The sequence below is a fragment of the Juglans microcarpa x Juglans regia genome, chromosome 2S (assembly GCF_004785595.1).
Source record: "Juglans microcarpa x Juglans regia isolate MS1-56 chromosome 2S, Jm3101_v1.0, whole genome shotgun sequence".
Taxonomy (NCBI): Eukaryota; Viridiplantae; Streptophyta; class Magnoliopsida; order Fagales; family Juglandaceae; genus Juglans; species Juglans microcarpa x Juglans regia.
The window spans coordinates 28594824-28620340 of record NC_054597.1 but is presented as its reverse complement, the minus strand read 5'-3'; the positions used below and the strand labels follow the sequence as shown (position 1 = coordinate 28620340).

The 25517-nt window shown below is 32.6% G+C and overlaps 1 protein-coding gene across 1 annotated transcript; it reads left to right on the top strand.

The window, feature by feature from the left end:
* The first annotated feature begins 11968 nt into the window (after positions 1–11968).
* On the top strand, positions 11969–13053 carry LOC121251928. The gene is made up of 2 exons (XM_041151341.1): positions 11969–12115; positions 12154–13053. Exon 2 carries the CDS (start codon positions 12186–12188, stop codon positions 12870–12872), a length of 687 nt encoding a protein of 228 aa, XP_041007275.1. The 5' UTR covers positions 11969–12115; positions 12154–12185; the 3' UTR covers positions 12873–13053.
* The last annotated feature ends 12464 nt before the right edge of the window (positions 13054–25517 follow it).

Below are 25517 nucleotides of genomic sequence, written 5' to 3'. Positions count from 1 at the left end.
GCACTTATTTTAAAAAAAAAAATACGAAAGTCTCATGTGCTTATCAAAATAATTTATTTAAACCTTAAACCTTAAAACTAATCACATCATAATTTGTCTAGGCCTCTACCACGCCTCCCGGGGTCAAGTCCTGTCATGCAGTCTCATCCTCATAAAATGTCATTACCTGGGTGGTTTAAAAAATATAAAAACAAACTAAAATGTGTCGAATACTCAATAAGCAACACATCATACAGTAAACATAATAAACATAAGGTTTCTTGAAAAACATACATACTCACAAATACATATGTAATCAACATGAACATGAACTTATCTTTCACTTATCATAGGTCGTTACCCACTATTGACCCCCGTGAGTTAAGGTTAGCGAATCTAAGTAGATTCTGATTCTGCCCGTGGTCGCGGGTTGTGGAATCCATACATAAGGAAGACATACTGGGTGCACTACCAGCATGCATGACCTGACAATGCAATATACCCATAACATAGGTATTGTCTTCATATCATAACATAGGCCGTTACATATTTTATCATAATCATACCTGCAAACTTGTCATTTCATAGATTTCAAAAGAAATCACATACAGACTTGTCATATCATATCATAGATTTCCAATGAAATTGCATTCTTTCATAAGTGTCATGATACATATTTCCTCACATAAATTCATGACTTTTCATAAATAATTTTATGCATAACTCTCACATAAAATCATGCATTTCATAAATAATTTTATGAAATAACTCTCAAATAAAATCATGTATGACTTTCCATAATTATTTTAATGCATAAATTATCACATAAGATCATCAATATTCATAAACCTTTACATAAAATCACGATTTTCATAAAATACTTTAATGCATAAATGTTCACATAAAATCATGATTTAGGTATGTAAAAAGGGGCTTCCAATGGAGGGCGTACATGCATAATATTTTTATAAAAAAAAACATATCATTTACCATACATACATGTAAGGGTATGATCATGCTACTTACCTTGCAGCGTTAATCCACTATTTTCAACACGTAGTCAGTCGCCTATAAAAATAAACACACAATTTTCATAAATTTTAATTAAACCTATGACTTTATTTAAAACCTTAACTACTAAAATAATCTACATTTCCTAAACCTAAATGCTTCCTCACACTAAAATATTCTCACCCGATAGTCTTAAATAGGCATGGATATTTTTGGAAAAACAACATACTGGGCATGGGCATTTTGGGAAAACAAAACAAAGGGGCCTTTTTGTAATCTCATCAATATCTGCCCTTACTAAACTAAAAACTAAAAGTAACTTAATATGTTTGTAGAGAAATAGAAGGCTCGGGAGAAAGAGAGACATGTGATACTCACCAAGAGGATGCGGCACAGTACGGCGGCTCTATGGTGGATGGAGGTGCCGGCGACGTGACGGGGTCCTCTGGGCAGGGTGGTGCGATGCCGAGAGAAGGAGAAATGGAGTTCTGTTAAGCCGAAAACAACTGAGAGAGAGAGGAGGATGGCGGCGGTCATGGGCTTACTGGGAAGATGTAGGTTCGACAGGAAAAAAAATGGCCGACGGTTTCTGTTGTGGTCTGGGTTTGAGCGAGGTTTTCTCTGGAGTTTGGACGACTGAGGATGGCTGCGAGCTTGCTGATTGGCCGTGCTCGGAGATGCTCTGTTTTATGTTGCTTGAAACAGGGGCTTAACCGTATGGGGATTGTCCGCAGGCTTATGGTGGACTAGGTCAGATTTGGGTGGTGCCGTGTGGTGCTCTGGCTAAGGGAGGGGACGTGAGCTCGGGGTGTTGCATGGTGAACGTTAGTGCGGACAGGTGGTGCACCGGGGTAGCCATGCTGCAGGACTAAACGCGGGACTTGGCAGTGCTAATGTACGGTTTTCGTCGTGCAGGTGGTTTGTTGGGCGGCTATTCTGGTGGCTGTTTACATAGAACAGAGGCTGTCTTAATGTGGTTTGCAGCGGTGTGGATTTGCATGTGATGAGGTGGTGGGCAGTTTGGGCGTACGTGATCTCTCGATAGTGCTAGGCAGAGGCGACAGTGCAACTGGCCAGTGTTTGAATGTACTTTGCAGTGGATTCCAGTGAGGTGGTGGTCCGGTTTATGTGGTGGTTCACAGTAGGGCAACAATTGCTTGGTGCAAAACCATGGAGCTGCTGCATCAACCCTAGCTCTAGGTTGAAGACATTTACGTCTATCATATACAAGTTCTATATATAGACCAAGGGAAACCCTAGTGAATAAGAGGAAGAGACGTACGTGCATTGGAGCTTTATTAAGAAAAACCGATAGGTAGGAGTTTTATCATTAAAAGAAAATAATAATGGTAATAGTGTTTGGACTCATGCGCTTGGAGAAAAATAATAATAATAATAATAATGGAGCCTTAACTCTAGGTTTAAATAAAAATAAAAAAATTTATCTGATAATTCTCTTATGGCTTTAACTCATTTATTAAGCTAAATAAATTATCCCTAATTTATCCCTAAAAATATAGGATCGGGTCGTTACACATGGAGTATGTGTCCTTTGCACCGTTCCCTTTGTCAGAGTTCTTTAATGTGGCGTGACTTTACGACAGCATCATTAATGTGGTGTGTAACTAGGGTAGTGATGTCATTAATGCGGCATGATTTTTCGATTTCCTCCTCTTCACTAGTATCCTTGATAGTCTATTGATATTCCTCCTGTAAGAAGATCGAAGATTTTCCGTACATTATGCCCACTAAATATGAGAGATTAATAATCTGAAGGACTCCCGCAAGATTTTAGTGTCATCCATGCTATCATTGCTTTCGATGTCATTGGATCATGCTTCGACAAAGACTAGAGGCTCACACCCTTTGATTAAACCATCAATACTTCCAACTGGCAACTGCACCCCTTCTCGACGTAGATTATTAGGTTGTGTTTGGTTGTTAAATTAAATTAAATATAGATAATAAAATATTATTAAAATATTATTTTTTAATATTATTATTATTATAGGATTTGAAAAAATTGAATTGTTTATTATATTTTTATTGAAATTTAAAAAAGTTGTAATAATGAATTAAGATGAATTGAGATAATTTTAATAACCAAACATATGGTCAAGGAAAAGAGAAATGTTTAGCCACAAGAGAATTACCAAAACAAATCCATAAATTGACTTAGTTTGATATGATACATTAAATTGTAAAATTATTTTTATTATAAAGTAGATTTAACATATTATATGAAGTCACGTTAATTTATAAGTCTAATTTTATATATAGAATCTATGTGTAACTGTAACACTTCTCGAAGAGTCCATATATAAAATGTTATGCCTTGATAGCAAAGCTAACTAGCTAGCATAGCCGATGCGATGATTGGCGGAATATCATAGTAGATTTGTAAGCCAAAACCTCTCTCCGGTGAATATCTAAGTCGGAACACAATTCCAACTCCTTATTCTGTTCGTTATTTTGCATAGAGCAGCAATAACCCAATTATTAATCTGATCATGATATCCAATAAGCTGGGAGGTTTGAACCAATGGCATTCCTGCATCCTGACCATAAATCTTCCTTAAAATGGTAACTGCTAATTCCTTACAAGCCATTTTCATCACCAAAGTTAGAAAGATGTAAAAATATAGAGTTTCGAAGAAATCAGAAAATGCAGGCGCAAGAGATCGAAGTACTTCTGAATTTTTCTGATACAATTAATACTCATGTTCTCAATATATTATTGAGTTCTATGACTTGTGTATTATCAATGTAATTGTAATCAAAGAGTAAGTTCTTGAAGTCATTAAATTATATTTATACTATCAAATGATTTATTTTTTCAAAGAAATAAAGAAATCTTTTCAACCCTAGTCACACCTATTACTCGATATATTTAAGTGGTTGACAAAGAAGATCATATAAAATGTGCGGCATCAATCTAAATGCGATTGCGAATGATAAGATTCAAGATGATCAGAGTATTGTTACTCATTTATAATTATTCGATATGTACCGTATGGTTCAGATAAAAAAATATATATAAAAAAGAAGACGTAGTTAGTGAAAGCTCATGAATTCTAGATTCTCTAGAATTCTTAAGAGTAATTTATCATGTAGATTTCACTTAAACTCAACTATTACTTTTAAATTCAATATTGGAAAGCATTCAAAATCCATAACTTTACATTTGAAAGCAGTAATCATTGAAACTTTGACGACAACTTTGTTCATCAAAAAGGTAAATGTTTGTTGGATAAAAGACTAAAAATAGAGTACTCATGTAAAGGATCAATTTATACAAGAAGATGAACAAACAAGACATCGGATCCGAGTGTAGAAATAAATATTGATGAGAATTGCCTCATATCAAGTCCATCATGGGAGAAAAATGGCTATATCAAACACACATGAGATCGATAGAACTCATGATGCATATCGACAACGACCGCATGATACATAGATGCGGTCGTCATCGATGGCAATTACAACTTAGAATTAAGGAGTGATCTAGCTAATATATATTTATGGAACCCATGCACTCAGCCAAAAATCTAATTAATTACTTACATTGCATGCAGGAGCCACCATGGCGCACAATATTCATGAAATACATGGCAAATAAAAATCTAAAGAAAACATGTCAGCAGTACACCACACATGACCACACTTTTTATTTTTCTTAATCTTATCAAATGTATAGTATATGGATGATGAGTAGAAGAATTCATTAAGTTTAAGAAGAATAAAATTAAAAACAAATTAAAAATTTAAAAAAATTTAAAAAAAAAAAAAAATGTGGTGTGTGGCCTGGTTTGACAATGAGTAGCAAAGCTCAGTGTTTAATTATTATGAGCATTAGGTGATTTCATGTGTGTAAAGTACTTTTTTAAAATGGGGAGAAACAAATTAAGAAAGTGACATGAAAATTACAGGTCTAACAAATCAAGTTTATGTCCTTTTCCGGACCAAAAATAATTTTGGACTCAAATATCTAATAATGAAGTTTATACTAATTAATTAATAATTAAGGAAAAATCACGAAGGTAGGTGGGTGGGATAGAAACTAATTAGTGGTTCCTTGTAGGTTTAAAATCCCTCTCATTTAAGCTTTCCTCGAGTTCAAAGTCAATCGGAATCAACTTTCCTTCTTATGTAATTCCCATATATGCCCATTTGGTCCCATTGAAGCTACTCATATTCCTAATAATTCATTGTGAAATGAAAAATTTTTCTCATCAGCCACTATTTGTTATTCTACACTCCACACCTTATAAAAAATACTCTTACACCCTATGAAAAACACTCCTACACCTTATGAAAAAAAAATTATAAGTGTTGGGCGTGAAAGTGAATAGTGCATGACTGATACATAAAATTCCTCTTGTGAAATAAGGATGAGCATTCGGACCCTTTTTTTTTTTTTTTTTTTTTGGGTCTGGTCTAGAACCCAAAAATTTGGGTGAATCCGGGTGATTATTTGATAGGATTGGATTTGGGCGGGTTATTCTACCCACTTGGATCCAGTTATTTATCCGGTTATCCATAACCGGGTGTTTTTTTTTAAATAGATTTTTTTTTCAAAACAACGTAGTTTTTGTACATGCAAAACCACATTGTTTTACAAATACAAAAACTAGGGTTAACGAAAAATTAGAATAAAGAAAAATGGAATTAGAACGAGATATCAGTTACAATCCTGGAATCTAATTATAAAACTGGATACCCTTCCAGGTTGTAACCAGTTTTATTCGGGCGGGTATCCGCCCAGCTTTAAAGATCCAGATGCAGATCCAAATCTTTCCATATATCTATATCTGTATCTGAATGCACAATCCTAACGTGAAAGATTGCCCACATTAGCCAACATAAAAAAGACTATTTGTACTAGATTTCTTTTATAACTATTTTTAATTTCACAGTAAAGTGGCGTCTTTACGCACATGCTCGTAAATAGCAAAACTATAAAGCATGCTCTATCCTAACTCCACCAAAAGACATTCGATAGATCATAGATTGAAACTGATCAAAAGGTATAAATAATGCCTAGTAATAATTATTCGAGTCTTTGCACTTATAAGTTGGTACGAAAGACGTAGATTTTATACTGTTGACATGGTAGAAGCTAGTTTGCAAAAAGAAGTTTAAAAATTTAAAATTTTAAATATCCTTAATTCGTTATCTCAATGATACAAAGGATGCGTCTTTCATATCAAAGTGGATATATATATATATATATATATATATAGAATCGAAGTAGTCTGAAACAATGGAACCCCACCGTCAATGGTAAAGAGAAAGGAGCCCATGCATGCATTAAGGTATGTTGGGAATCTTTGTTTGTCTTGTATATGTCACACAGTTTTGGCACATAATATATCTTAAATCTAGGAATAGGATTCCCCATGCAACTCTCAAAAGGAGTGATGACATGCAACACGTCAACTGTTCCGTGCAAAATTAAAGTAAAAACTCCTACTTTGTTCCACGCTTGCTCCTAAAGCAATTAAAGTGGGCTTTTTCTTTTCTTTTCTTAAAAGATGTAAACACACATACAGTACCGTATCTTGTGGGCTTGCCTTGCTTTCTCAAGCAGTGTTGGCATATTTTATTGTCAACAAAAAGGGTTTACTGGGGTTTAGATAATCTCTCTCTTCATTTTTTATTTTTTATTTTTTTTTAAGAGGTTTAGATATACAGTGGCATATACGTAATTTTATTCACAGATCAGTGTCAAAATTGGAAAGAAAGGGTACAAATGGTATAAAGGGGTATTGCTATCAAATGAGGATTGAATTACAATCCAAAAGAGACATATGGATCATGTTTTTCATTAATTTTATCATTCTCAATCATATATAACCACTTAAAATATAATACATCACCCGAACTTGTCCTTTATGTGCATACGAGTGAAACTGCTCATAAATTGATATGAATTAATGTTATACGTTAAATTATAAAATTATTTTTATTTTAAAGTAAATCTAACTTGTATATCATATGAAACTATGAATTTATTTTTATAAAATCTCTTTATAGTTGTAGCACTTATTTTTATATAATAGCCGGTTATGCTTCGTCGATTCACAACCTAATTTTTTCAAATATTTTTCTTTTTCTTTTCATCAATCTGATATTTTATATATTTCGGTTTCTATAATTAAAAAAACATAAATTAGTTTGAATATAATATTTGAGGTGCCCGGCCTTAGTACCATTACTTAATACAGTTACGCTAGTTTGAAATCAGACATAAATTAGTTTGTTTAAGTACTACTCCTTGTCCAAGTAAAAACCAATTAATTAATGCCTCCCTTTGCTAACAATTAACAAACCAAAGAAATTTCCCTCCTCTAAATGCATGCCCAAATATTTTGCTTTATTAAGAGCCATCCTAAATTAGCTTCCACGTGGCTAAATTTAAATTGAATTTAGTTTCTCCAACATTGTATCTTATTTGTACTACTTAGATAATTAAATATATATATATATATGTGTAGTATTAATTACTGTTAAAACCATAAGATAATTAAATATATATATATATGTGTAGTATTAATTACTGTTAAAACCATATTTTTATCCCAACTCCAACAGTGACCTAGTAGGCCGTAAATGGCCGGGATGGATGTGTGTATAGTCATATAAGTTCGAGAAAATAAAAGAATATATGAAAGAGAAATACTCTACATACAAAAAAATTATACAAAAATAAACTTATAAATTGATGTGATTTAATGTGATATCTTATATTGTAAAATCATTTTTATCATAAAGTCAATATAATGGATGATAGTTTAATGTATTAGAAGTTTGGAACTTATTTGAAACTAAAGGTTTCATATTAATTACCATCTATTTTAAAAACTTATGACTCTCAATTTAGTTAAAAACCTATAGAACATATCGCTAAAATACCCAAAACAAGTCAAATAGTTGATGTTTCGATTCATTTCTTATTAATACTAAGGGTGTTATCAGTTCGGTTCGGTTCAGTTTGGTTTTAGATATATTTTAGAACCGAACTGATCTATTTTGAAATTATGAGAATCGATACAGACTGATTCATCCAGAAAACCAAAACTTTTGATTTTTCAATTCGATTTTACAGGTATGATTCGGTTTTGAGCTTTTTGGTTGGACTACTTGGATTTTTCTGACCCAAAACATTTTATTTTTTGTCTATCGGAATATGATAGAGTCCAAAACTTTGTTTTCAAAAATACTATGTATATAACCACAAAAAATGTGCAAAAATATACTTATAAAAAATGTATTTATCTATGATATTATATATATATATATATATCAAAAGGGTACTCTTATATTTATAACATTTTATATATCTAAGAATCTAATTAATATATAAAAATAAATAATAACATATTAATAATTTAATATTAATATTTATATAAAGGAAGTTGAAGAAGACACTTCTGCTCGAGAAAAATCCGTTCAGCTCTCCGTTTATATTGATAGAGACAATCTAGGAGTGGTACATTAAGAAAAAGAGTAATGCTAATGTGTCGCTCAATTTTGACTATTGAATGTGTCTATTAATACAAATTTTATATTTTTTTTTTATATATTTTTTAAATATTTTTAAAAAATAAACTAATATATTAAAAATTGCTTCTTTAATTATTAAATAAAAAAAAGTTAAATACATAAACCATGAAAATGATCAGGGACAAAACTGTACGGCATACTAATATTTTTCTAAGAAAAATCTGATTCAAGCCAAAGAGAAAAATGGTTAAAAATATGATTAAATTTAAAGCATAGGGAAAGTTGGACGGCCACATTGTGGCCCTGTGGGTTAGATAAAGTGATTGTCGTACGAGAGTACGGCTATAGATTCATTTGAACCTCAAGAGGAGGGCCACGTGTCCTGAGTAGGTTGCTTGTATTCATTCCATCCTGCCAACCTTGTCAGGCTGGCTGGGCCTCACTCAGTGAAAGGTGTGGGCGGAGTTAGACACATAAAGTCCACGCGCCTTTACGCTGTGACAAAGAGCAACTTCAACTCAAGGCTTGTTTGTATTCGTAATTTATTTTATTATTATTTAGTAATTTTAATTTATAAATTTTATTATTATTTATAATCTATTTTTTTATTATTTATAATTTATTTTAACTTATCTCAACTAATTTTTAAATTTAAACGATACCATATGAAATCCTTTCTATACGATGTATTTCTGCTTTTATTTTTCATCTTTTGATTTTTGTTCTCTTAACATTTATATAATATAAAAATAATGAGTGGAAAATTTTGAATTTATTGAGAAATTTTACTCAATAGCGCCTATACCAGACATCTTATGAAGAAACAAAATAAATAAATAAAAAATAAAGACCCACAACAATAGGGGTACGTGTGGTATAAAATTAATGGTAGAAAAACTCTTTATTATTATATAGAAAAGGATAAATGACTTTTACAAGTTCAAATTAGACAAGCTTAACGTAGTTCATTTGTAAAAGGTAAGACTCCACCATGAAAATTAATTATAAAAAAAACATATCCTTTTCTAACTAGTATAATCTGTATTTTTACAAAAGGTCTGTGCGAGACTTGTTTATCTATAACTTGCACATAATATTACTTTTTATATTATTATTATGAAATTTTTTTAAAAAAAAAAATAGTTTTCAAAAATACTGCACAATTATGAATACACATGACTCGTAAGTGTATACCAATAATGCATAGCTCACACAAGATATATCTCCTCACCAAAAAATAGAGAGAAAATCTCAAATAACTTTAAATGATCGGGAAATGCCAATATAAGTTACACTACAAATTAATTATATAAAATTATTTTTTCTTACTTGAATATTTGACATATGTCATGTTGTAAATTTATTTGTTAGGATTCTTAAGTACATTTCTCACATATATGTGATTGATTGATTAATTAGAATATCTGAAGTAGCGCATGATGATGTCCATGGTATCATATTTTGCATGATCTCTTTGCGTGCAAGGCTATAATATAGTATTTGGTTTAGAAAAACTCAATATTATTTGAGAAATGCAACTTTCATTCACTGATATTCTTTTCTTAATAAAACTTATGTGATGGGAATAAGTTATTCAATGCATGTCCAACACCAAACGCTTCGATATTATATATTAATGATCATAAAGACCAGATCGAGGTCGACCGGATCGAGTACTCAAGTGCCATTTATTTCGTTCTACTTCTAAAATTTTAATTTGTTTTGTAACGTAAATTAATTAATTAAACCACCCCTTTAAATTTTTAATTACAACTTTGGTTTACAAGTCCATGCATGAAAACTATTGATCTATATTTCGCTTAATCTAAAGCAAGTACTAAATATCATATTATTTGAGAAGGAGTTGTTTTTGTTCTTTATGATGATTTTTAAGAGAGTCTAATTATAATTCAGATTAATATTTTTGGAGTATAAACTCAAATAAATTAAACATTATTTTTTAACTCAAATAAGATATTTGGGTTAAAATAATTGGTTTCACTACAAGGAAAAAGGCTTTTTTTTTTTTTCTTTTTTTTTTTGCAGCGTTTTATTGTAATTTGACGCTCATAAGATTCAGCATCCGATTTTTGGCAACCAATGTGCAACGACTAAAAATTTATTGTAAAAAAATTTTTGCAGAATTTTTGTGGCTTTTAGCGGTGAATTTGTAGCGTTGGAAAAGACTGAATTCCTTGTAGCGTTTGTATGATTAGAATTATGTGGAACAAATACATTTTCAAATCTTTCTTTCAATTTGAGAGTTTTAATAATGGAGATTATAATAAGCAAGTAAAACAAGTTCTACAGTAATATTTCTTGCAGCACATATGAATTATTTAAACATCATCATTAAATATTTTAATGATCATTTAATTTTAATATTGTATAACCAGTTTTACGTATCTATCTCATTTTTATTTGAGAGGGTTTTCTCTCTTAATATATACTAGTTATACCTGTATAGTAGTACTACAAAATGTGGTGGTGGCTCAATGGCCCTTGATCAGTTACTCACAAGTGGTTTGACAAATATTAGGTTTTGGATAAAGATCTGAATATAGATCACTACAAGAAGAACGAGTATTTGTGAATGATTATTTACGATGAGAATGACTGTTTGTGATTAAAACAGATTCATTTTAATAGAAAATAGTTATTTTTGTAGAAAAATATAGCTTGTTACAGATAAATAATTTTTTTTATAGTGGATTTACTTTAAATTATTAGTATTAGTCGCATATAAGTTTATTGGATTTCCTAATATCGCCGAAGTCTAAGGCTTTAAGCTATGATTCAAACCTGATTTGAAGGAGTGCCTGCGTCTTTCTATTATCTAGACTCATGATCCTTTTGAATTTACAATAAATAAAATATTACTAGGATCACGTCCAAATAGAAAAGAGTATTGCTATATTTACAAATAAATTATATAAAAACAATCTTATAAATTGACGTGATTTTATCTTATTTGTTAGATCTATTTTATAATAAAAATAACTTTATAATCTGACAAATTACATTAAATTATGTAAATTTATGAAATTATTTTTATGACTAGAGTGTTGTTCAATAGAAAAACAACGTGCTGATCCCAGCTCCTACCTTTTAAATTCAGTAAGGAGAGTATATATAGTTACATGTCTATATCCGGATTTTACTTTTGCCTTGAAATTCTAACAATAATTCCCTAAATGTCGCTTCTAATTGTGGTTGTATGTCACTTTACCTAGAGTCCACAACTTTAGGCAAATTGTGACATTTAAAAAAGTGCCAAATATCTGTCTAATCATTGAAGCCCGAGGACTTACTTAAGTAATTTGGTCGCAATCACAGGGACCTCTTTGTAATCTGGACAAAGTGACCCTAGCTAGCCTTTGCTTTGTCAAACTCAATTCCTTACCTTTCTTCCAAAATAATACAAACGCGCTTTGAGTACTCGAGACTACTACTACTCATCAAATATCATTTTTAGTTTCTTTCAAAAAAACTCGATCGTCTTCGTCTTTTCCTTTTATATTACGTGCAATCATCTTGCCCTTTATATACCTTGCTCTCTCCCCCTCTCATCCTCCATGAACAACGCCAAAACATACCTGTAGATCATCTCTCTCTCTCTCTCCCTTTCTCTCTCTCTCTCTCCCCCCTGATCTCACAGCTATCAAACCAGAATTAAAACCCTGTCTCTCATGAGCCAACCAATAGTAATGGAAATGGAACCAAGTCCACCAATGGTGGCCAAGAAGTTGTGGAACATGGTTCGAGTCGTGCTCTTCATGCTAAGAAAAGGCATATGCAAGAGCAAGATAATGGGGGACCTCCATACGATACTCAAGCGCGGCAAGCTCGCGGGCAAGGCCATAGCCGACAACCTCACCCTCCACGACCACTTCTCTGCCTTGAGCTGCCGTTCCAGCGACTCGCTTGCCTTCGTATCCCCGCGCGAATACGAGTTCAGCTGCAGCAACAGCCCCGCCTATCATCACCGCCCAGCCATCTTCCATTTCAACAAGCGCAATAAGCACCACCACTTCTTTTCCGCCGCCTCCAAGTCCGCCTATCGCTACGACGACGTCACCACCGCCACTGCATTTCAGAAGGTGCTTGAGATGCTGAACAATCACGACAACACGGCTCCGCCGGTGGAGGCATCGCCGCTGGTGACGTTACCTGGGTTCGGAAGGAGTCCGATGGTGCGACAGCTGAGAGTAACAGACTCGCCATTTCCGTTGAAAGAAGACGGAGATGTTCATAGCGGCCAAGTGGATAAGGCTGCGGAGGAATTCATCAAGAACTTTTACAAAGACCTCACGTTGCAGAAAAGAAAGACTGCCGGCCTCGAATCACCGTACCGTGACATGATGTGGGGTCGATGAAGAAATCAATCATTAATCTTCGCAACAGTGCTAGCGCATTGCGATCATATCTCGCCAGGTCGATCGAGTTTCATCATCATGTACTACTACTACTGTGATCAATTTCTCAACATGAGCTAATGCATCGATTTTCTGCAATTTGCAAATGACTTCAGAGTCACATGATAATTAATTTCCTTCATGATGATATCTGATATTATTATAGCCCTTTATTGGTTAATTCACAGATTTCTTTTCATTTCCTTTCGACCTTCCTCTTGGATCTAGCCACTAGCTGTTTCAACGTCAATGCATGCGGATAATAGAAGAGTAAAAGAAGGGAGAAAAAAGAAGAAGATTTCACGAATTTTGCTTTCTTTAAAACTAATTACTAGTTCTTTATTTGCTAGCTAGCTTGTGTTGCACTTCTTTTTATAAAGTTCTTATATATGTGTGTATATATATTATATATATATATATATATACACCTACTACGACCAGCTTGCTAGCTGTATAAATAAAGAAGATTCAAATAAAGAGCTAGCTAGGTAGATAGCGTTATGTTTGTCGACAAGCAGTGTAGAATTTTAATGTACTGCTTTTCTAGGTTGGTGGGGTTGGAGCTTTCGATTTATTATTAGGTATGTATATATAGATATATATAACTAGCAAGGGCTTTCTGTCCATGCATGTTGTAGTCAATTCCCAAGCACAATGATTTTTTTGTGATTTTAGTGGTTTCCTAGACATGAAAGCCATGCTCTCTCTCTCTCTCTCTAATTGATCTTCTTTTTAATTCCTTTACTTTAATTGAGATTAACATGATCATGATAAGATTATTAATATCATGTTAATATGTTTAAGTAGATAGTACTGATGGTACTCTAGTTTGAGTTTAAAGTACTTAAACACCAAACTTGTCAGAATTGGTTTATATATAATTGACAGCAATTATATATATATATATATATATAGTCTTTTCTCTTTAATTTGGGTTTCTAGCGCTTAAATAAATAAATAAATAAATACCAGGAGGAAAAGCGGAATAGAAAAAGAGAAAGTAATGCAAAGTGGGTCTCGCATAATCATCAGCTCAGCTACTTGGTTATAGCCAACTTGAGAGGGAAGAATCGTCCCTACCCTTACAAAAAGTACAACAGAATAAAATAAAATTACTGTATGGATGAGTAACCTGTCGGGATTGAATATATATTATAAAAGGAAAAGTGCATTTTATAAAATAAATTTATAAATTATATGAGTAGTTCATATGATAGTATTTATTTATTTTATAATAAAAATAATTTTATAATTTAATATATAATATCAAGTCACGTTAATTTGTAGACTTAATTTTATAAAATCTCTTTGTCTAAAATAATTTTCTCATATTTAATAATCACAAGCTAGGAGATGAACCATATTATTTATGTACAGATAAATTAAAGCTCGTTTAGAAAGATTGAACCACATGAATGTTTGCATGCATGATCACTGTGGATCTTTTCGAATCTAGCTAGGTGAAACTAGAGATCATGTCATGATGTACTTTATTTCTAATCAAGCTTGAGCATATTCATACAGAAGAAAAAATAAAGTCCTGGTACAATATTGATGGAATTGATTGTACCAATTAATATACCAAGAGATATTGGTAATAACCAGATCAACGACATCAATAATATTAATATTGGATGAAGTTAAAATTAAACTCTCAATGCATGGGCTGAGCTGGCTGAGCTCCAATTAATGCATTTTTTATTAAATTTTTTTTAGAGGCTTTATTCATAACAAATTAATAATAGCTCACACTTATAACTTCAACTATCATTTTTCTTAATTAATAGGGTGAGGTGTGGACTGCATAACATTTTCACTTTGAAAAATGTTATTTATACAAGCTCCATCCGGGACCAATTTTGTAGGCCAAGATGACATTAATGGGCAATACCATGTGGCTCTACCATATCATTTTATAAATATTAGAAATACTAGATCAAAATACACATGCAGCAGAAACAATATTACCTTGTTGGAAAATATCTTAGATCTAGTGCATGCAGTTGTTCCATGGATTTCCATCGTAGTTGTTGTTCATCCAAAATCCTCCAGTATCGATGATGGAGTGTGCTACGTGGTAAGATCAAAGCAACACTCAAAAATCCCATAACCTAGATGTCGAGACTAGAAAAAACCAATACATTGAGAGAATATGTTTGTGGCGCAACTAAGTCATCCAGAGGGGGGGGGGGGAGAAGCTATGTAAATAGCCCCTTTAAGTGTAACCCTCAACTAGCCATTAAGATCTAACTAGCAAGGCTCATGAAGTGGATTGATAGCCACTTCATAACACCAAAGAGAAAGGGGAAGAGGTGCCCACTATGGGTAGCCCTTTATTATAGTAAAAGGAAAATACTCTTAACCACAAATTAAATCCACAAAAATAATATCGTAAATTGACGTGACTTAATCGTCAAATTGAAATTATTGTTATTATAAAATAAATCTAACAGATCAGATAAAGTTATGTCAGTTTGTAGTCATATTGTTTTTGTATACTTCCTTTATAGATATAACACTACTCTTTGTAAAATTGGTCTATAAAGGAGCCGTCCCATAGCACGGCTCATCTTCTTCTTTTCTTGTTGCACTACAACAGTTTTGATCTATTGTGACGAACGAAACTGTCACAAAAAATAAGCAAACTATCACAAAAAAATTTTTGTGACGATTTGAGACCGCCACCACAACTGTCACAAAAAAGGCGTCACATAAAGTATTTTGTGACGGTTTACTGTACAACTTCGCTAAAGTTTTTTTGTGACTGTTGGCCGCCATCTTATGTTGAGGCGTGCATGCGAGCCTATTTCAAAAGTACTCTACATGCTTGAATGATAACCATTGATCAGAATATAAGTTGGGTGCTACGCAATATTGAGATCGCCTCCTAGTGATTCCTTTCTTTCTACATCATCAATCTTGCCTCTCACAATATTGTTCTCTCTTGCTCTCATGTGTGCTATTTTGCCTTGGGTCTCCAATCTAAATCATAAAACTCTCCACTTAGATTTTTGGAATATTTGGTTTTCTTTTCATGATTTTTGGTCTTTGAATTTCATGATTTTCGCACAAGTATTTCATATTTTTCAATTTGAATTATATATATATATATATATATATTTATATATTCAAGTTTGAAAGGTGGTATGTGTACGATTTTATTCTTGCTTTTGGTTATTTCAATTTTCTAATTTTTGCTAGCTAGCTGTTAGGGTTTTATGCTTATCGCGTTATGGATTTGTGCTTGGTATTAATTTTTGTAGAAGGAATGCCAAATTTACTAATAATCTATACTTATTTGCTTAGAGTAATGTCATATATAATTTTAGTGTATGCAAGTCCTGCATATTTCTTTTAAAAAAAGTGAAGTCAACTATTAAAAAATACATTTTTTTATGTGGTCATAAATTTATTCACTTTTTTCAAAAGAAGTATGTGGTTATTATGAAAGGATTATTACACCTTGATTTTTATTATGAAAAATTATAAATTTGAAAATCAAAATGATCAAAGTAAAAATTTAAAGATAAAAAACATAGCGATGCAAAACTCAACGACTAATTATGTGGTTAGGGAACACAATCTTTTTTAGAAGTATTACAGTCACAAAAAGAACCCACAAAATGATGTAGTTTCATATGATACGTTAGATACACTACAAGAAATAAAGCTATTTGTGGCACTCAATTACGCCGCAAGAAGTAACCTTTTTCGCTGCAAAATAGTATTTCTGTCCAATTTCGATGGCTGCAAAGTGGTCGTGAAAGAAGCGCCACAAAAGGTATCTTGCGGCCATATTTATACATGGTTACAAATCTTCAACTCTATTGCGGCAATTAATATTGTCGCTAATATATGTTAGGTTGGCCACAAAGAATCTACAATTGGTAGAAAATAAGAGCCTTTACCGACCAACATGATGTCTTTGCAAAAAAAATATTCTAACAAAAAAATCTTTGTAAATAGGCATTAGTGTAGACATAAGTAAACATTATTTTGGACGATATTATGTGGTGGCTTATGTAATTATTTTTTTGATAATAGTTAGATGCTCCGTACCAACTGATAACATAATTACAACGAATTGGTGGCGTCACAAATAGTTATTTTGGTTACAATTTGTAGAATAAAAACTTTTATCGTCCGCTTACAATATTGTCGTTGCAAGTAAAGCGTTTGATACAAAATGTTTCCTAAACCACCAAATTTTTGCTAAAAAGATGCAATATCATCTAGTGATGAATATATTTCAGTAACCTGATGAATAAATATATCCATTTATTGATGTTTCAATCTACCCATCTGAAAGGCAATGCTTAGGCATGTAATTGGGTAAAAATGTAAAGAAAAAGCAATCATATATATGTTAGTAACTTCAATACTATCATTTATATTCCAAGCATTCTATCCATACACAACTTCTATATCAAAAGAGACATATTCATATGATATTTCAATAGCAGTAGACAACATTTAGAGCCTTAGTAAAATAATTACATGATGTTATTAGCATTCACTGTGTCTCTTCATTGAAGCATGGTCGCTGGTTGTAGAATATGGTAGATCCCATCTTTGTTCATCTTTCAATCAACCTTAAAACTTCATTTTCCTGCATCCAGTAATGTTCTTATAGTTAAATAATCATTAATGGATTAATATTCTACTACATTATCCACAATTAGCTTTACTATATGATATTCAACTAAAATCTACCATATATATTCAGGTGACAAGCTGAATATGTTCACCTAACAACCAATTCTACTCTCATTTATTTTCAATTCTAACTCTGGTACACATGGTCAATACTCAGGATTCATGACTAAATAACTACTGAAAGGTAAATTATCTGACATCGCATGGATGCACACTACTAAAAAACTGCTTATTTCCTACGAAAATGACTATTTCCAACTAAAATGAGTCTGTTTTCATTGTAAATAATCATTCTTGTCATAAATAATCCATCACAAATGCTCGTTTTTCTTGTAGTAATGCAACTAGAGATCTTTAGTGTGTTACAGTACTGGTGTGATGACCAACGACATCTTCATGCCAATCAATTTGCAATTATTTTCATTAAATGAGGCTTTAAAGTATTATTTTCATTAAAGTATTACATAAGACTTTAAAATAAAAAATTTGACACTATTTGATCTGAAAAAGTATAATTATTACACATCCGTGTTGGGTTTAAAACTAACTGTATTACATGTTTAAATTCAAAATAAGCTTTAATATTTTTATTCCTTTATTTCATCTCTAATGCTTTCAAGATCAAATGGACATGCATTAAGTTCTAACTCTTTTGCCTCTAATGAGTGTAAGCAAAAAATCTTCAATGGGAGTCTCCCTGAGATTACTGTTGTGACATTGAGTATGTTATAAACATATCAAATTATGCTTGCTTTTCTAACATTTCCCTTACACTTACTTTTAACGCCTTAAGCTCGGCTTTGTAGTTGTAGTACTGTGCATCTTGTGACAATTTTTCAACATTCTCATGATTTTATTGGGTTCTTGATGACTCAGGCATTTGAATTTGGCCCATGCCTCTAGCATACCTCGATTTACATCTTATAATCTCTTTAAAGACGCCCGGCGCTACCTCCTTCGTTTGGTTTTCAAGTTTCATTGTATTTAATCTTTTTCATGAATAACATTCACCACAATTATATTCATCAATTCACATGATGAAATTAAATAGTTTATAAGCAAAAACTTCTTTGAACTATGTAACTAAGGAAACCAACAACATCATGTGCACTTTAGATCATCTCGACTCTTTAAAGAATTCAATCAAGTTCGTTATACTGTCATGCTGCAATTAAGTTCAACTTGAATCAATGATGCTATTCAATAATGATAGGAAGCTAAACTTAATTTCTAGTAGACTTTGTATATGACAATATATGAATTGCAGTCCTTACATGCCTTATTACCTTTTCTTCCGAGAATCAAACAAAAGACTTTCAACTAGCAGTTTGGTTTGTACATTGTTGTTTTCTATTTGACTTATTTTGTAATGACAACCTCTATGAATAATAAACATTCAGCACCAAAATAGTGCATCATATAATGAAGATTCAAATAACACCAACTTAAAACATTGATGTTGGCTAGCTATCATATTACCATTGCATAATAAAAAAATGCTAAGTAAATACAACAACATTACCTTGAAGCCTTCGCTCCCCCACAACATACATAACTTTTGTCATACCACTTCATCTACCAATGAGATCCCTCCTACCAGTGCCGCTTTATGACTTTGATACTTAATGTACATTTTGTGTAGCTATAGTGAAAGAGTTAAATATGCTTTTAAGCTGGTTTGTAATTGTTGTCCATTGATTATTTCTCTTCCATTCTATAATAAAATCATCTTAAACACCATAGTATAAATGAGACATATTACATTATTTATATTATAATTACCTAAGTAAAGGTATCACTAGCAAAATACGGCTTACTCAGACACGATTACATAGCTCCTCTTTCTTGGCAGCAGGCACATCGCTCCATTGATGGTAACTTATGTTAGCATGATATTTCACTATCCATGAAACTCTTATAATAAATATGCTTGCATTTTCGCATAACACCTTAGTATCTTCATTCTTGATGGCCAAAGGTATCAACCGATCCAAGCTTTCGAAACTTGTCAAACTTTGCACACTTTGTAGGCCCATGATCAGATCTCTTACTCACTAATCACCAAAAGTGTCATGTCACAACCAGCATAAAAGCAGAAATATAATTTTCTAGGTTTAATAAGAATAACTAAATGCACCACTATTTAGCATGAATGTAGCACCTAGCACTCTACCTGTGTCGACCATTAGATTCAAGAACTCCGTTTCAAATATCACATTTGGTGGTTGAGTTGAGTCATCTAACAATGATTCAGTGTCATCTTTGAGTCTCAGTCTATTGGGTCCTGATGATTGTGAATATTGATTGGTTGATGAAGGAACAATCCATGTACTTCCTCTAGCCCGTCCAAGTGTTATTCCTTTATAAATTCTAACCATTCTGCGTCAAAACAATTGGGTATACCAAGTGGCTAAGCTGCATAAAGTCCAAGGAGAGTGTAGATGAATATTTAATATTCAGGAAGGGTGTGAACATAGCACATAGTTAGCATATCCCTATGAATTCGGCTTGGCTCCAGTGGCACATTAACATGAGATCTCATGTTATGTTGCCACATTACTTGATTTTAAAATAATTAGGTGAGATTAAAAATCCATAATTTCTTCTCAAATTTGAACCTTTTTTTCAATCATAGTAGTAAGAAATATAAAGAAAAACTACATAACTAATATGTCAGTCTGCTTTGACATTAAATAACTAATCTACAACGCAGCAAAAGTATGTGGGTGTAATAGTTAAGCCCATGTGAAGAGTGGCATCTAATACCCTTCACATGGTCCCACCGATCTCACTCTTTTCTACGATGGGGTTTCACAAAAGAAAAATGATAGAATTACTATTGTATAATAACTTGTTACAAAGATATAATAAAATAATATTGATTTTCAATTTTATTTTGACTTTTTCTTTTTATTTGATGAGTTTAAATTTAATAAAAAAGATTATTATATTTAAAGTTGTATATAAATTCTAATACCATTCAAGTTCCCTTCAAGAACATAACGTATTAAGTTTTGAATGATTCATGTTAGATTAGAATGATAGTAGTTTCTAATGCCACTATAGTTTTTCTTTACATTCATTGTTGTTATCGGTAGAAAAAAAATACTTGCCTTGTGTTTAGGAAGAAACTATGAAGTTTTAATCTCAACCATTTATTTTAAAAACAAGAAACGTGGCATTATAATAGATCTCTAATTAATATGCCACTGGTGATAAGCCGAATCCTATCATTGTAGGATTGGATTTGTGATATATCAACAAGTGAAACAATGAAACCAAGCACAAAAACCACTTGAAACAGGACTCGAAAATGAGGAATTATTGTGGATATCTACAAAGAAAAAACACTCATTTTCCAGCTTGTGCATTTAATGCTAAGAGTCTGAGTTTTCTAAAAGTTGCATGCATCGAATGTATGAGTGTCAATTTATCAAACCTATCATGCATCACAAAGATAATACGTATGTTTGAAGTATCACCACAAACTCGTATTCCAATTATTCGCTTCCAAACAAAACCGATTAAAATACTAGGAAAACCCCATTATTATCGTGGATATCTAACCATTTAAGATCATCATGTTCTCAAACCACCACATATACGAAATACAAATAGTGTTGAAACTTATAATCGCACACCAAAACTCGGGCTTTCCAGAAAATCATAGCTCCTGTTCAAAGATAACAAAATCAGGGTCTTGTAATTGAAGTTACCCACTCATTTTTCAAGTTACTGAGGATGTTGTTTGCCTGCATCTATGTTTCAGCACCCGTCATTGACGCTTGTCACCAGCTTTTCAAAATCTCAAGTTTCAGCTACAAGGTCTTTTTTTGGGATTGAAAGTACTGGAATTTCCAGATAGCCTCTTGCGTGTCTACTTGCCCAAACTAGTAGAGAAAGATCATTACAAAGAAAGACAAATAGAGGATACACTAAAATTACGTATATATCCTTTCAAATTTCAACACCTCACACTACATTTGCTCACCTACCCCACTCCATGTAAACCATGTTGAAAATTCAGTTTCATGTCTCATTTCAATGCTAGTAACATGTTCTTCCCTCAACTTCTTATAGTGATCTCTAGAAAAAAATTTCATATATAAAGTTAGAAAAAACACCAAAAAATGAAAATGTCTTTACAAATGTGTTATAAGAGATAACAGCGAAAGCAGACTCTTACTCAAAATAGTTTACAATCTCTATGCAGTTATTGAAGATGTACCATGTGGCAGTCTTAAATTGTTTCTTATATAATTGGATAGGTGTTGACAAGCTCAATGGCTGCAAATTAATTCTATGAGAAAATAGAGAAACCATTTGACTCACTGTGTTGCAAACCTATATCAATGTTTCATTCATCTGGAGTGAATCTAGTTGGAACATTATGAAGATACATTGAGAAGAATGTCAAACATTTTACATGAATATATGCATCTGCAATGTATTCCTTCAGACGAGCTTTATCTTTTATGTACTACTTAAATTTACCTAAATACCTCTCGAAAGGATACATTCACCTGTATTAAACTAGTCCTTCAAGCAGCAACTCACATAGTAAATGAATGGCAATGTGGACCATCACATCAAACAAAGTTGGTGAAAATATCATCTTTAGATTACAAAAGATGAGGACAATGTCGGATTCAAGATATTACACAATATCTTTTTCACATGTTCGTGCACACAATTTCCAAAAAAATGAGCTAAGCTCCATCAATGTTAAGCGTACATCATATCTTAAGAACCCACCAATGGCTACGGGAAGTAACCTTTACACGAAAACGTGACAATCATGACTTTTCATTCCTAATATTTTATAATCTTTAACATTAACATATCTAGAAATATTAGAAGCAAAACCATAAAAAAAATCTCACACTATTCAACCAATCACAAAAACCTCTTTCTTTCATCTCTGTATAACACGAAATTGGCACGTGGGATTGTAATTCAGTCACCAACTTCTTTCAAATGTAAATATTTTTGTATACCAAGTTCGGCTAAGTCCCGGTGAGTATTGATATTATCTTTTATTTTGCCTTAAATATTCATCAATATACCCAAAACATTGTCATAATTTTTTTTTCAATGTGTATGACGTCCAAGTTATGTCTAAATCTTAGAGATGGTTAATAGAGAAAGTAGAAACAAAATATTCATTTTCGTCCAATTCAACTCCTTAGGGACACGTTTCCTCCTTTTGTGTTTTACCTTACCAAACTGCACATGTCCAATGTTATTTAGTTGCATTATATTATCTCCAGATAGTTCTGTCGGTGGCTCCTAATGATCTTCCTTACCATTGAACTTGGATTTACTCATTCTCCAGATATGAGCTGATGGTAGGAACTAACGATGGCACATGTAACAATTATTCCGACCTTAGGTCAACCACATCAAATCTGTATCCAAATTACATGTTGGACAAGCTAACTTTCCTTTAGTGCTCCACACAGAAAAATTACCATATGTAGAAAAATCCTTCATTGTCCATAATAAAGATTTATGCAATCAGAATCTTTGCCCAACAAATGCATCATATGTAGATATATCATTTTCCCACAAATCAATAAGGTCATCATGCAAGGGTCATAAGTAAACACCAATATCATTCCTAGGTATTTTGGACTAAGAATTAGCAATAATAACATGAAGAATGGATTTTTCATACATAATCAATGGGGCAAATTATATGAAACTAGAATCACTAGCCATATGCCGTACGATTTACTCATATTATTAAACGGGTTGAAGCTATCACTAGTAAGACTGAGCCTGACATTGCAAGCATTTTAAGTAAGCCAGGGGTTCTCTCAATCAAATATGTCCAAACCTCAAAGTCTGTAGGATGCCTCAAAATGTTCTTATCCTCATCCCTTTGTGAATGACACCACCTCATAGAAACTTTCGTTTTCTTAAATATAAACAATTTTTGCAGCCTTGGCTTTAATGAAAAATATTGCAAAAACTTTTGGGTACTGACTGTCTCTTGGTACTCTTATACCCATTACTCACAACCGAGATATCCCCTCCTCCTTAGCCCATTTCCTGTGTTAGATCTCTTATTAGGGCAATCTCTTTTGAAATGCCCCTCTTTGTGACACAGTAAGCATTTTAATTGCTTCCATTTAGACTTAGACCTACCCCTCACATTGTTTTTACTGTTCTTTCCCTTTTGACCCCTTTTTTCAGCTCTCCCCTCACAGTCAAGCCCTCCCCAACTTCAGATTTTATTTCAGACATGGCTTGAAATTCCCTAGAGTGTAATGCGGCCTGAACCTCATCTAAGGTCAGTGTTTCCCTCCCATACATCATGGTCTCTTTCAAACTAGCAGAAGAATTATCCAGAGAACTCAACAATAAAATTGCTTGATCTTTATCGTCAATTTTAATATCAATATTAGTTAAATCTAAAATAATTTTATTGAAAGCATCGAGATGGTCAGGAATTGATATACCTGCGGACATCTTGAATGTGCAGAGCTTTGTTTTCTTGTACAGTCGGTTGGCCAAAGATTTTGTCATGTAGATGCTCTCTAATTTCAACCAGATTCCAGCAGGGGTGTCTTTGTTGGCTACCTCCCTCAGAACTTTGTCTTCGAGAGAAAGAACGAGTGTGCTGTGAGCCTTCTTCAAGATTTCTTTCTTATCATTCTCTTTAATTGATTCCATTTTCTTTTCTTCAAGAAACTCGAGACCCTGTTGAGTGAGAAGGGCTTTCATCTTGATCCTCCACAGCTCAAAGTCATTTTTTTTTATCAAACTTTTCGATATTGAACCTCGCAGTCCCCATCGAACTACAGTTCTGATGTCACTTGTTATAATTTCAGCCCTCTCACAAACAAATACTCAAAAAATCAAATTAACGTAACTAGTTGTAATATATAATTAATAATGAACAACAGACAACTAAATTCCAAGAAAATATATGATTAACGTGATCGGTTTAGTTTTTTTATTTAAATTCGTTAGGAACCCGAAATCACATTATATACTTATGCAAAATAAAATATAAAAGCAAGAATAATAAAAGAATTGTGAAATTAATACAAGAAATTTCATGGTTTAACCCTAATAGTTTATATTTACAGTAGGAACAGTCTAGAAATCTTTATTATTGAAGAATGCATCAAAACTTGAGTTTACAATCACTTACAACCATTGATCACCGCACAAAATATGGATTGGCTTCCTTGTATTATTTTCTAACGAAACCACACCATAAAAACACATTTAATCATCTCCTCAAGTTTCAATTTGATTTTGGTAAAACTAGGATTTGAAAAAATCCATTCCATTCTCTCCAGTATCACGCGCGGCTTCAAAGAAAAAGGTAAAGTAATTTTTGTTTTTGCTTCTGCTTCTAATTCACCAAGGGCACTTGCCTTTATATATAAACTTCATAATTACAAGTTTGCTATTACTGAGATATTACAAAAGTGCCATTAATCACATATTACAAAATTGTCATTACCATATTTACAAGTGTACATCCATTCATGTAAAAGCTTGACACGTATTCAACAAAAAATATATTGGTTACAAACATTTTTTTAAAAGAAAATAAGAATGTCTCAATCCGACCATATAACAAATCACGACCAACTAAATGTTGCATAGATGTTTGATATATAAGAAAGTAATTAACAAAAAGGAATCAGATTTGGGATCGATTTACGCTTCCATTGACTTGTTGATCTTCTTGGAATTAGAAATCCAATGACAAATACAATGCCAATCAAATGTTAAATGAAAGTCTTCATCACCTGAGTAAATGAATATCACAATAGCAATAACAATTTAATAGATCCAAAAAACTAAATAGACTTGTGATAATTCGACATTGGCGGGAAGAGATAATGGGGGGGGGAGAGAGAGAGAGAGAGAGAGAGAGAGAGAGAGAGAGACTTACTGGGGGCAAAACTATGACAACGTGGGAGCAAT

What these genes read in the sequence shown, in the direction of transcription:
- LOC121251928 (XM_041151341.1), top strand. Translation starts at nt 12,186, where the DNA reads ATGAGCCAACCAATAGTAATGGAAATGGAACCAAGTCCACCAATGGTG.